Below are 15,263 nucleotides of genomic sequence, written 5' to 3'. Positions count from 1 at the left end.
CTGAGTGAGCACTTTTTATAAAGATATGGATCAGTGGCCGGTATTTATCCCCGCTCCAACCGGAAAATACCCCATCAGAAAATCCCCCCCGGATATGCATGCAAAATGTGTGAGGTACAATTATTTTGCCTATTATGCTGTAAGAATTGATTTCTGACTTCAACTTTCCAAATACTTTACCCTCCTCCCCCCCCCCCCTATGTGCAAATATATAACCCAAATTGTATATTTCTCATGTATTATGTCACTTGTCCTTGTCTTGTTCCGCACTAAGCTGGAAGAAACTAACGAAGTAACTCGTTTGTTATCGAGTTTTACAAAGTAAACTTGAGTGAGTGGTGCATAATACGTAAGCATCGAAATTCCCCCCCCCCCACGGAAATAAAAAAAAAACTCAAATAAAACTTTCAAATTTGGAAAGCCTTGTTTTCCACAGGAGGTAATTTCTGCGGGGGTGTATTTTCCAAATAAGGGAGTATTTTCCGGGGGGGTATTTCATGGGGGTAACATCAGCGGCATAGAAAAAACGGGACAAAACCAAAGTGTTACTCTCGCAACACAATTAATAATTTTGCACTTCTCATACATTTACTTTCTATTATACAAATCCCCTAAAAAAAACTATGTCGTAAAACCCCCCTGCTTTGCGAAAAAAAGCAAACCCAAAAAAACCAAAACAGACAGTCAAAAGATTAATGATGTCCATTTGTTTGCCAAGACTCGAAAACAAATTGTTGACAGTGAAAAAAATTTAATATTTTGCTTTTCCGCACTGTTATGACAGGACAATCCTAAAATGTATGATGATGTCAAGAACGTACAACTTCTACCAAAACAACTGAAGAATACAATAAACCATACACTTTTGTGTAATGAATGTTCACTTGCTTGAGTGAAAGATTCAATCGATGAGAACCATGATATCCAGTCAGGTCGCAGCTTAGAAATTAAGCTTATGTGACCGCATTCGTAACAACCGTTTCCCGTGAGAAGTGAAAACTTGATACAGGGCTAGGCATCGATATTTTTGGTGTTCTTGAGATGAGACACTTAGTTGGATTTTTATTCCCTTTTTTTTGGAAGTTCCTATTTTTCTATCAGGGCCATCTGCAATAGTTTTTTATCTTTATTTCTTGGTTCAAAAAGTTAAAAATACTTCATTTTTTCTAATTTTTCCGAATTAACCGTCCCCCCACCCCCCAGATGGTCGAATCGGGGAAACGAATATTTGTAATTTAATCTGGTCTGGTCCCTGATGCGCCTGCCAAATCTCATCGTCCTAGTTTATCTGGAAGTACCTAAACTAGCAAAACCGGGAGAAAAGCAAAATTTAATATTTTGCTTTTCCGCACTGTTGTGACCTAACAATCCTAAAATATCATTTCGACAGCCTATAGACATTGAGATTATAAATTCCCCCTTCTTTTTATTACGAAATTAAGATTTTCACCTTCCAGTTGGCTTTTGTGGTAAAACGAACGGATTCCCTCGAAAAACCTAAATTTAATTAAATACTTTTTGGCAGTATGCATCATTAGTAAATATCTAACAGAGACCGCAAAAAGTGACTAAGGCCTGGTTTCAAACTTGTTTGCAAAAAAAAACAGTCTTAATAATTATAAATTATTAAAAACTAAACTATTAAAAACAATTACAAAAAAAGCTTGCTTCCCAACCCAAACCAGAGCAAGCGAACCCAACCACAAATCCACCATTACATCCAGGGGGGCTAGCCCCCCAAGCCCTTCCCCGAATCTGCCACTGCAGAGGCGCCATTTGGAGGGGTCAGGGGTAGGCAAATGCCCACCCCAGATTTTCCAGGGGGCCCTAGCGTCCACCACAAAGGGTCCTTTGCCGGCCATAATAATCCATTTTGTCTAACATAATCCATTATGTCCAATTGATTTGAAATTACTGCACGCCTATTAACCAAAGAGCGTGATGATTACTTGGTGACCCTTGGGGTAATTATGCTATTTGCTATTAATCATTGTAAACTTTGAAAGTAGGTTAGATGCATAAAAAAATTCTCGAGTTCTGTCAAATGCCCATTTCCTAGATGATCACGCGACACGAAACGATTTGGGTGGGGGGGCCAAGATGGAGTTCATGCCCACCTCAAGATTTGGTCCAAATGGTGCCTCTGTGCCACTGTGCCAAAGGCCGGACATGTTTTATTTTATCTTGGCTCAACATTTATACGACAATCCACGCCATTTCCTTTTTATTTGACGACACCATTATTGCGACACCTCCATGCAAATTTCCAGGGAGGCAGTTGTGATTCAAAAAGCACATACACCAAACAGTAGCTGTGAATAGAGACACTGGAGAATTTTCTATTGGCACAATTTTTCAACTTTTTCACTGGTTTGTTCTCCTTGTTTTCTTACTTTCTTCGCGATTTTATGTTTTATCGTGATTAGCCAGTGTCATCTCAGAAATTATTCATCCAAAATGCGTTAGGTACAATTATTCCTTATGTTATGAATAAGAATTGTTTTCTGAATTCAAAGGGTCCAAATAACATTATTTGTAAATATATAGCCCAAATTATATATTTCCCATTTATTCTGTCACTTGTCTTGTCTCAAAGCTAAGCTGAAGGAAACGAAAGAAGAAACAGGTTTGTCCTCGATGTTTTACACAGCGTAAGGTTGAGGGAGTGGTATATAATCAACAAGTAGCAAGAATCCTTCCCCCTACGGAAAAATAAAAATCAAATAAGATTCTCAAATTTGGAAAGCCTTATTTATCAAGCGGGTTGGGTATTTTCTGTGGGTGGTATTTTCCACGGGGGAGGGAATATTTTCCGCAGCAGGTATTTTCCAGCAGAATGCATTTTTATTGGGGGGCTATTTCTCCTCGGAGGGGGGAGCACTTCGTCTTAAGGAGCACAGGAAAGACAATTGGAGACCACGGAATCAAATGGGGAGGAAAAACGCTCCTGGACTTAGATTATGCTGATGATTTAAGCATATTAGATGAAAGTGTGAGCAAAATGAATGAATTCTTAGAGATTTTGCGAGTTCGGGGTGCTAGAATAGGCTTAAAAATTAATGTTGAGAAGACTAAGTCACTAAGGCTAGGAACAAGTGAAGATGAAAAGGTGACGTTGGGCAGCGAAAAGATTGATCAGGCAAGGAGCTTCACTTACCTTCGTAGTATTATTAGTAAAGACGACAAGAACAGCATAAAAACTGGGTTTGCGGCTGATAGAGAAAGTAAGAAAAGAAAGCGTGCCGAGAAAACACAACAACAGTGTGAAAACAGGCTTGCGGCTGATAGAGAAAGTAAGAAAAGAAAGCGTACCGAGGAATCACAAGAACAGCAGGAAAACAGGCTTGCGGCTGATAGAGAAAGTAAGAAAAGAAAGCGTGCCGAGGAATCACAAGAGCAACCTGAAAATTATCGCCTGGCATTTAGGTACAGCCCAGTCGATGATTATAGCTTGAGTAGATTTGTTCAAATCGGGACTATGTCTAAAATTTGTCCCTATTGCAATGCCTTGAAATTCAATGGTGAAACAATGGGAATGTGTTGCGCCTCGGGAAAAGTTGAACTTCCTCTCCTGGCTGCACCACCAGAGCCATTGAAGACTTTACTTACTGGAACTACCTCAGAATCTAAGCGTTTTTTATCACAGATCAGAAAATATAACTCATGTTTCCAAATGACGTCGTTTGGGGCCCAAATCGAAAATCTAGATCAATTTATGCCTACTTTCAAAGTAAAAGGGCAAATTTATCGTAGAGCAGGGTCCTTTATACCATTCTCAGGCAAGAATTGTAAATTTTTACGATTGTACTTCATCAGTGATAGAAATTCTGAATTGAATGCACGTTGCAAAATTTCTCCCGACGTTGAAAGGACAATCGTTTCCCAATTGCAACATCTTTTCCACGAAAATAATAATTTATTGCGTCTGTTCATAACAGCCATCAATTTGATGCCTACTGATACGCATAAAATTGTTATTTTCGCTGACAAAACGCCTCCTGGCCAACATGTGCGTAGATACAATGCTCCAACTGTCGACAAAGTGGCAATCCTTATGGTCGGTGATCAGTTTTTACCTCGAGATATTATTCTTCATAAGCAAAACACTCAGTTGGTAAGAATTGCTGAAACTCATCGATGCTACGATGCCCTACAATATCCTATTATTTTTTGGGATGGAGCCGACGGCTATCACTTTAATATTAAATTGATAAATCCAGCCACTAAATAAGAAATGAACAAGAAATGCAGTGCGATGCATTATTATTCCTATAGACTAATGATTCGGCAGGATGAAGCCAACTATATTTTAAAATGCCGTCAATTGTTTCACCAATACATTGTTGATATGTATGCAAAAATTGAATCAGAACGTTTGCTATTTATCCGTCTGAATCAGACCAAGCTCCGCTCTGAACAATACATTCATTTGCGAGATGCAGTTGTAACTGACGGTAATACCACAAACGTTGGAAAATTAACAATTTTACCTTCGTCATATGCTGGCAGTCCCCGTCATATGCATGAATATGCTCAAGATGCTATTGCGTATGTTCATCTCTATGGTCGTCCAGATTTATTTATTACATTTACATGTAATCAATCTTGGGACGAGATGCAGCAGCTTTTACTTCAAGGACAATCGGCGGTTCACAGACATGACATCACAGCCCGTGTCTTCCGGCAAAAGTTAAAATCACTGATAAACTACATAGTAAAACTTGAAGTGTTTGGGTCAGTGCGATGCTGGATGTACTCAGTGGAATGGCAAAAATGAAGATTGCCACACGCACATATACTAATCTGGCTACATTATAAAATTACTTCAAATAAAATTGATGATGTGATTTCCGCTGAAATACCTGATGAAAATATTGATAAGGGGTTATATCATATTGTTCTACAAAATATGATACATGGACCTTGCGGTGCACTGAACGAAAATTCACCATGCATGGCCAAAGGAAGGTGCACAAAGCAATATCCTCGACTTTTAGTACCCAACACAATTACTGGCAATGATGGTTACCCACAATATAGAAGAAGTTCTACTGAAGATGGTGGTAAAACAGCAATAATAAAGAAGCGTAACGGTACCACCATCGAAGTAGATAACCAGTGGGTTGTTCCATATTCCCCTTTATTATCAAAAACATTTAATGCACACATAAAAGTTTAATACTGTAACTCCGTAAAGGCAATCAAATACATATATAAATACAACAACAAAGGCAGTGACATGGCAGTTTTTGGCTTGCAGTCCGAAATCAGTGATATCGACAAAATCATACAATATCAGGCTGGAAGATACATAAGCAGTAATGAAGCTGTTTGGCAAATTCTTTCATTCCCGATATTCACTTAGCGGTAAATTTACAGAACGGTCAACGTGTTTATTTTTCAAAATCCAACGTGTAACCTAGAGCCCTGAATCCACCGGATACAACGTTAACTGCTTTCTTTTCGCTATGCAAAAATCATCCTTTTGCAAAAAAAACTGCTATATACTGAAGTGCCTTCGTATTACACGTGGAATACTAAAAATAAAGTATTTGAACGTCGAAAACAGGGTAGGTCAGTCGACGGCCAACCCACCATCTTCAAAGATACCACGATAGGAAGACTCTACACCGTTCACCCCAATCAACATGAATGCTTCTTTCTGCGCCTGCTTTTGGTGAATGTACCCGGTCCGACGTCCTTTGAGTATTTGAGGACTGTAACGGTACTATACATGACACTTACGGTAGTGCATGCCAAGCTCTGAATTTATTGGAGAATGACAAACGCTGGGATAACTGCATTATTGACGCGTGCGAAACGTCAACTCTAAGTCAAATTCGTGCATTGTTTATAATCGTACTAACAACTTGCTCCCCTTCAGCTCCTACAGAGTTATGGGGAAAATATAAATCGAAAATGTCCGAAAATATTCTCCATCGAAAACGGTTAGAGACGTCAGACATGACTTTTGATTTTACATCAGAAATTTATAACTACACTTTAGTTATTATAGAAGATTTGTGCGTATGAATGGCAAACAAACGTCTTCAGGATTTGGGAATGCCTTCACCTAAACTTACCGCTGCTGTTTCGACATGTGTAAAATTGGATCGCGAACAAAGTTACAGTACGAGTGATCTATTGTCGTATGTACAAAATAACATTTCTAAGTTAACGTCGGAACAAAAAGACACTTATGATACGATAATGCATTGTGTCGATAACAACGTTGGAGAAATTTTCTTTTTGGATGCGCCAGGAGGTACTGGTAAAACGTTTGTTATAAAACTGATTCTGGCATCAATTTGATCAAAAAATGATATAGCGTTGGCAATTACGTCGTCTGGAATAGCCGCAACGTTGCTGCCTGGTGGAAGAACTGCTCAATCCGCTTTGAAATTGCCTCTGAATTTGCATTCTACAGAAACTCCCACGTGCAATATTTCCAAATCATCTGGGATGGGTAAAGTATTGCAGCAATGCAAACTTATTATTTGGGACGAGTGCACAATGGCACACAAAAAATCGCTCGAGGCTCTGAATCAATGTTATTTTTATTTAAGAATTAACGACGCTTCTTGACTACTAAGGTCCCTGCGTCAGCCCTGCAGTGCATTCCTGCAGCGTGATTCGATCTCTGGGTCCCGTATTACCAAGCTAAGGTCAAATCCACTGCGCCACCACAGGACTCTGGATCAATGTTTGAAAGATTTGCGAGGGAATTCGAAACCCTTTGGCAGCACATTAATATTACTTGCGGGAGATTTCAGGCAAACATTACTTATAATACCTAGATCAACCTCTGCAGACGAAATAAATGCTTGCCTGAAAAATTCTAATTTATGGGCACACGTAAAGACATTAAAATTAACTACAAATATGCGTGTCCGATTGCAAAACGATGACTCTGGACAAACATTTTCAGATCAATTGCTGCCAATTGGAAACGGGAAGCTCCCAGTAGACTCAATTTCAGGACGTATACAACTGCTTGATGAATTCTGTAATTTAGTGACGTCCAAAAATGAATCGATTGAAAAAGTATTTCCAAATATTCTGAAAAATTATAAAAATAATAAATGGCTAAGTGAAAGAGCGATTCTTGCACCCAAAAATATAGACGTCCACGAAATCAACAATATTGTTTGACCAAGATTCGAGACCAGGCAGTCCTTTACAAGTCAGTCGACACAGTTTTGGAACCAAATGAGGCGATTAATTATCCATCTGAATTTTTAAATTCCCTGGATCTTTCAGGGTTTCCACCACACGTGCTACAACTAAAAAGGCGTACCAATAATAGTGTTACGTAACATAAACCCACCAAAGCTTTGCAATGGCACGCGACTTGCCGTAAAAAAAACAATAGAAAACGTAATAGAGGCAACAATCTTGACAGAGCCTTTTGAGGGTGAGGCTGTTCTTATTCCTCGCACTCCTATGATTCCAACGGATCTGCCTTTTCAATTTAAAAGATTGCAATTCCCAATTCGATTAGTATTTGCAATCACCATCAACAAAGCTCAAGGACAATCATTAGAAAAATGTGGTATAGATCTTAATACTGATTGTTTTTCCCATGGACAATTGTACGTTGCATGTTCGAGGGTCGGTAAACCTGACAATCTATTTATATGCAGCGACAATTGGACAGCGAAGAGTGTTGTATATTCACAAGTTTTACGCAGTTAATTTGTATTGTATCTATCTATCTATCTATCTATATAAAAACGAGTTGTGTGTATGCATGTTTGTTTGTTTGTAAAAAGAGCGTTTGCATATGACGTCATTATAAAGACATAAGGCTTTGTATATGCACAGACAATAGGAAAGCCAAGAATGTTATTCGCAAATTTTACGTAGTTCAAAACACATATATAAATCTATCTATATTCATAGGTGGTACACAGGGACACAACTACAATGGCGCGTAACTAATATGGCGCGTAACGACTTACGCGCGCGGGGGTGAGGGGGGTTTGATGGGTGTGAAGCGCCCCCACCAACTAGGTGTTGGGTGGCTCGAAGCACCACCCCAACAGCTAGTAAATAATAAAACTAAGAAAACAAATAGTGCAACTAACCACTATTACTACAACATTACAAATAAGACAATATATCAACAGTACAAATATCATCACGAATAATTCAATACAGTAGCATTAAAAATAAAACAACTAAGACAACAAACTGTGTAACTAAGCCAGCAACTGCAGGTACAACCTGATAGAATCCATTTGACTTTAGTATATTGTATATAGTTCTTTATAAATCGCTGGACAGTTAGCCTTAGCAAAGTGGTCAAACATTTGACCTTTGCCTTTTTTGATAGGAATCATTTTCGTTATACTGTTGCTAAACTCAATGGCATAACCTTTTGTCACGTGTTCCAAATTCAAAGTAATAAATTCTTTACTAAATAATCTCTTCCATAATCCATAATGTACTGGCAGAAACATTTTTGCATCAAGAAATTTTATACGGCAATTTAAAGAAGCCTCTTGAAAATTTTTTCTCAAAAATTTGCAGACGTCTTTCGCCACTTCCGTTATGATTTTCTGACCCAGGCCAGTCCAATTCTTAGGGTTATATTTTGTTTTACTTAAACGGTGAAATATTTCTTCAATTATTGGATGTCCTTTGTTCATTTTAATAGCTCCATTTTCAAAAGTACTTAACAAGAAAGCTGGTAGCTCCCTGGTAGACTTAAGTAGCATTGAATCTAAATCAATATACATTCCACCAAATTTTTGGAGCAAAATTATCCGGAACACGTCCGATAAGTGCTCAGTTCTATGGTATGAATTTCTGTCTATATCATTTACTAGCTTTTTCAAGCTATTGGATGGTAAATTTTCAAAAAACTCTTCAATATCCAAATTAATGAATTTTAAATTTTTATATTTTGACATCAATTTATTCTGGCTTTCTGAACTTGATTTTGTACCGAGCATATAAACCAACACTTTGTCAGGATATTGTGCTCTACAAGCTGCCTCAACTACACAAGATTGTCTTGGATTTAAAAATCCTCTGTTACTAGTTTCAAGGAAAAAAGTCGTACTGAAGGTGTGATATCCTTCAGTACGTTCCTCGTTTAAAGATCTTAATCTATCATCCTTATTTCTAAGATTACTTAAAGCAGGTTTCAGTTTGTCAATGATTGTTAGATTCATCTGTTCTTTATCAACAAGTATTGTCGTATCCACTGATTTTGGAGAAGTTGTAGAAGTTTTTGTATCAAATGCTGTTGAACCATCAGTATTTTCTTCATGAGATACTGCATTGTCAAATGCACGTATTGAATACAATGAACCTTCATTTGTTGATGTATGACTACTACCCTTGTGTTCTTTGTCAACAAGTGTTGTCGAAACTACTGATTTTGGGAATGCTGTGCCCTGTATACATAGACATAGAGTTCCTATAACGTAAAATGCTATAACTCTTAAAATAAAGATTTGTTTCATTTGTGTATTGCAAATAGAAATGCTAACAGAAATAATATTAAAATGCCCCTGTAATGTTCAATGCTAATTTGTTGGTTTACAGATTATATTTTTCATTAATAATTTTTTTGCGGTTCAAAGATATAAGTATTGGCCAGATTTCTTCCAGAAATTTTAATGAATTTAGCCAATTAAAAATCTTTGAACTTTTTTTTATGTTTTTTACAGATTAAGTTAACTTAATTATAAGTGATACATTTACTAAAACAAAACCAATATCATGACACCGAACAGCTTAAGAGTACAGAGCAATTTGAAATTGTAAATGTCTTTGGTAATTGAAAGAAAAGACCCGTATTTAAAGATAGAAACTGTGTAGGAAAATAGTATGGAATTTTGTTAAAATTTCACAGAAAAAAAATTGTAAAATTTTATAATCAGGTAAGCTTATAAATTTTCACGCCTCGACATGGTAACCATGGTATTGAACAATGTATAGCTGAAGTACTTTTTACATTCAACCACTGAACTTTACATTTAATATATTTTTATAGTATATTTTTATAATTTAAAATTATAATTTTAAAAACTAATAAAAACAAAAACTAATTTTCTAAAACAAAAACTGCATTTTCATCTACAAGATTGATGTACGACGTCATAATCGTAGGTTGTAACCATATATGATTTAGATTAGACATTAGAGAAAAAAACAAAAACAATTAACATAGATTGCTTATAGTTTCCAAGAAATACAGTTTGATTGCAATGTTGTTCAATTGAGTTACAAGTGGGCTTTAATTCAATGTGGTAAATTTACAATATTAATCTCAGGAACAATTTAGGTCTGTTATTTATCATGCTCTACGACGGATCCAAATCTTGCCTAAAACCCTGAACTCCTTCATAGTTTTGACTGACAAGGTTAGCATACACAATTCCTCTGTTCTAAAAGATTTCAAAAAATATATAATTGTCTGTTTCCCTCGAAGCTCATCAATGGATATATGTCCTTGTGCAATATCTCATCGTTTAGATTAAATAACTTTCTATGATGTCAGAGTTCCCCGTTATCAGTGGAGGAAAAAGTAAGAGAACACATCTGTGCTGCCCATGTAAAAAAGTAATTTCCCTTGTTATTCAACCCAGGGAACTGAAAGTTTCCTGCATAAGTTCTTAGGCCAAAAAAGTTCCGATAATGTGCTGCTTATTTTGACCCAAAGACAGATTCAGGGGTGTCGTAATATTTTCCAAAAATTGCTTAAATTTATTTTCAAAATAAAACTCTACTATCAATATTAATTTATACAATAGTTACCACTTCTGAGTCACCTAGAAACGATTCAATTGTGAATTGTTCTCAAAAATTTATTTTTTATTCGTGAATGCTATGGGTCGTGGCTCCTTTACTAGGATGCAGCAACTGCCGCAACCAAGACACTGAAACAATTCCTCACTAGATAGCATAGTTTTAGTCTCCTGACGCGAACATTAGTAACGAATCTGTGTAACCCATCAGTGAACATTCATTTTAAGCAGCCACACTCTTCTTTTCTCTGGTTTTGCCCTTCATGCATCCAATAGAAGCATGCCAACGCAGCCTCAAAGAAAAGAACTGTTAAGTTTTCTTACCATTGTTGTGTATGAGCCAGACACTAGGGGCAATAATGTCTTGCCACTAGTGTAACTTGATATTATCTTTTCTTGACTAGTTTGAATGAATTGGCCAACTTTCAGAAACTTTCTGCATGATTGTCCCATTGATTATACGATTGTTGTGCTTAATAGAAATCTGATTAACGAGATAGGTAGACTATAGTGTGAAACCTCTTTCAGAAACAAGAATATAAACCCATTCGATGAATGAAATCTTGATTCATCACCATTTTTCTTAGACTAATAGAATCATTTAGATTTTCACCCTTCTAAAGGGCAGAACCCCACAAAATATTTTTAAAAGCGAATAACATTTTCATTTCGTAATTTTTTGGAGTCCCTTACATTTTATGTGCATGCAATCGGGATTGCTCGGTAGATAGTAATCTAGTAAAAGAGGATCAAGTTTCACATTAAGAAATATAATTGCCCATTAATTATCAAAATAGTTTCCGATCCAAACAAAAAGTACCCTACTAGAATCACCTTGTCCTTGTCACCTTTTTTTACAGGAAATTTACCGACCCTTGGCTTGAATAACTAGGAAAAACTATTGGCTTGAAAAACAACATAAGTTGCCTAATCTACGAGATTCTATATCGACAGCATCTTTGTTTTTTTTGTTCTTTCTTTTCCTCAGATAGCGGGGCACTGCAACCTCGTAGAGCTCTTTAATGGCTCATTTTAAAGGAACTTGATGTGGGTGAAAACCTTTATTGTTTAAGAAATAACGACGCTTATTGACTACTAAGGTCCCTGCGTCGGCCCTGTAGTGCATTCCTGCAGCGTGATTCGATCTCTGGGTCCCGTATTACCTAGCTAAGATCAAATCCACTGCGCCACCACAGGACTGATGAAAACCGTTTGTGATTGAAAAACAATTTTTAAAATGAAATCAATTTTTTACGAAAAACTGCATTTTTCAATAATAGTACATGTTATTAACATCAGGAATGTGTCAAATCGACATGCTTTTGTAATGAACAAAAAACTAAAACAAAATCAATATTTTTACGAAGAAATGAACAATCATATACCAGATAATGGAAGTTGTCGTAGCTTTATTAGAACCATAAATGACGTAAATAGCTCTGATGCTAGCTTAGTCAGTAAGATGGTTTCTTTTGAGCAAGCTTTACGCAAGTTAGGACAATAGCACTACACAAAAAACAGAGATACCATAATAAAAGGAGAAATTAATTTAACGATCAATATGGTTTTATATTAGAACACGATCGTTAGATGAACGAACTATTGCATAACTCCTTATGCAATAGTTACAATTGCCCATAACTCCTAAAAACAGTGTCAGATCAAAAGAAGAAGCACAAAATTAAAACCGTCTTGTTCAAACCATTACATAAGAAACTCACTGTCCCTTGGCTCGAATAACGAGGAAAATCTATTACTTTGAAAAACAGCAAAAATTGGTTGAACTAAGATATTCTGAATATATGGCATCTTTTTTCTATTTTTTTCTTTTCCTCTTCAGCTAGCAGAGAACTGGAAAATCATAAAAAGCTGTTTAATAACGTAAGCTGTTGAATAACGAGGAAAATCAACTCATCAACATGAAATCAGCATGAAAACCAAGAAAAGTTGCTCGGACCACGATATTCTGCGTTCCCATTTAAGGAATGGCGCCCGTAAAAGAAATTATAGCCTAGTAAACAACACAGCATTCGTAAGGGATTCTGATCAATAGATAAATGTCCTGGGTCTGGTCTGATTTGACGGGCGCTTTCGGGCTGAAAATCCTCTTCCTAGGTAATTTATCAGCCAAGGGCTGCCTCCCCGTTGTAGCATAATATTTGTAGGCATGAATATATAATGAGTCGAAGATAATAGGCTGCGTTCTTTGAGGCTGCGTTGGCATGCTTCTATTGGATGCATGAAGGGCAAAACCAGAGAAAAGAAGAGTGTGGCTGCTTAAAATGAATGTTCATTGATGGGTTACACAGATTCGTTACTGTTTTTGCACGTCAGGAGACTAAAACTATGCTATCTAGTGAGGAATTGTTTCAGTGTCTTAGTTGCGGCAGTTGCAGCATCCTAGTAAAGGAGGAGCCACGGCCCATAGCATTCACGAATAAAAAATACATTTTAAGAACAGTTCACAATTGAATCGTTTCTAGGTGACTGAGAAGTGGTAGCTATTGTATAAATTAATATTGATAGTAGAATGTTATTTTGAAAATAAATTTAAGTAATTTTTGGAAAATATTACGACACCTCTGAATCTGTCTTTGGGTCAAAATAAGCAGCACATTATGCAGGAAACTTTCAGTTCCCTGGGTTGAATAACAAGGGAAATTACTTTTTTACATTGGCAGCACTGATGTGTTCTCTTACTTTTTCCTCCACTGATAACGGGGAACTCTGACATCATCGAAGCGCCACCCCAACACCTAGTTGGAGGGGGCGCTTCGCCCCCCCCCCAAGCCCCCCGCGCGCGTAAGTCGTTACGCGCCATATTAGTTACGCGCCATTGTAGTTGTGTCCCTGTGTCCCACCTGTGAATATAGATAGATTTATATATGTGTTTCAAACTACGTAAAAATTGCGAATATACAACATTCTTGGCTTTCCCATTGTCTGTGCATATACAAAGCCGTATGTACTAATAATGACGTCATATGCAAACGCTCTTTTTACAAACAAACAAACATGCATACACACAACTCGTTTTTATATAGATAGATAGATAGATAGATGCAATACAAATTAACTGCGTAAAACTTGCGAATATACAACATTCTTCGCTGTCGAATTGTCGCTGCATATAAATAGATTGTCAGGTTTACCGACCCTCGAACATGCAACGTACAATTGTCCATGGGAAAAACAATCAGTATTAAGATCTATACCACATTTTTCTAATGATCGACCTTGAGCTTTGTTAATGGTAATTGCAAATGCTAATCGAATTGGGAATTGCAATCTTTTAAATTGAAAAGGCAGATCCGTTGGAATCATGGGAATGCGAGGAATAAGAACAGCCTCATCCTCAAAAGGCCCTGTCAAGATTGTGGCCTCTATTAGGTTTTCCATTGTTTTTTTTTACGGCAAGTCGAGTGCCATTGCAAAGCTTTGGTGGGTTTATATTTTTTAAAAGTATTATTGGTACGCCTATTTTTAGTTGTAGCACGTGTGGTGGAAACCCTGAAAGATCTATGGAATTTAAAAATTCGGATGGATAATTAACCGCTTCATTTGGTTCCAAAACTGTGTCGACTGACTTGTAAAGGACTGCCTGGTCTCGAATCTTGGTCAAAACAATATTGTTGATTTCGTGGACGTCTGTATTTTTGGGTGCGAGAATCGCTCTTTCACTTAGCCATTTATTATTTTTATAATTTTTTAGAATATTCGGAAATACTTTTTCAATCAATTCATTTTTGGACGTCACTAAATTACAGAAATCAGCAGGTAGTTGTATACGTCCTGAAATTGAGTCTACTGGGAGCTTTCCGTTTCTAATTGCCAGCAATTGATCTGAAAATGTTTGACCAGAGTCATCGTTTTGCAATCGGACACGCATATTTGTAGTTAATTTTAATATTTTTACGTGTGCCCATAAATTAGAATTTTTCAGGCAAGCATTCATTTCGTCTGCAGGAGTTGATCTAGGTATTATAGGTAATGTTTGCCTGAAATCTCCCGCAAGCAATATTAATGTGCTGCCAAAGGGTTTCGACTTCCCTCTCAAATCTTTCAAGCATTGATCCAGAGCCTCGAGCGATTTTTTGTGTGCCATTGTGCACTCATCCCAAATAATAAGTTTGCATTGCTGCAATACTTTACCCATCCCAGATGATTTGGAAATATTGCACGTGGGAGTTTCTGTAGAATGCAAATTCAGAGGCAATTTCAAAGCGGAATGAGCAGTTCTTCCACCAGGCAGCAATGTTGCGGCTATTCCGGACGACGCAATTGCCAACGCTATATCATTTTTTGATCGAATTGATGCCAGAATCAGTTTTATCACAAATGTTTTACCAGTACCTCCTGGCGCATCCAAAAAGAAAATTTCTCCAACGTTGTTATCGACACAATGCATTATCGTATCATAAATGTCTTTTTGTTCCGACGTTAACTTGGAAATGTTATTTTGTACATACGACAATAGATCACTCGTACTCTAACTTTGTTCAC

The 15,263-nt window shown here is 37.0% G+C and overlaps 1 protein-coding gene across 1 annotated transcript; it reads right to left on the bottom strand.

Annotated features, from left to right (window-relative positions):
- Nucleotides 1-7,694: 7,694 nt before the first annotated feature.
- Nucleotides 7,695-9,491, bottom strand: LOC136034186 (alpha-1,4-N-acetylglucosaminyltransferase-like). Its single transcript, XM_065715364.1, has one exon. It carries the CDS (start codon nucleotides 9,471-9,473, stop codon nucleotides 8,247-8,249), a length of 1,227 nt encoding a protein of 408 aa, XP_065571436.1. The 5' UTR covers nucleotides 9,474-9,491; the 3' UTR covers nucleotides 7,695-8,246.
- Between the last annotated feature and the right edge of the window lie 5,772 nt (nucleotides 9,492-15,263).

Source organism: Artemia franciscana, chromosome 12, assembly GCF_032884065.1.
Source record: "Artemia franciscana chromosome 12, ASM3288406v1, whole genome shotgun sequence".
Lineage (NCBI taxonomy): Eukaryota > Metazoa > Arthropoda > Branchiopoda > Anostraca > Artemiidae > Artemia > Artemia franciscana.
The sequence above is the reverse complement of the archived record's forward strand: the minus strand, read 5'-3'. Positions and strand labels throughout refer to the sequence as shown.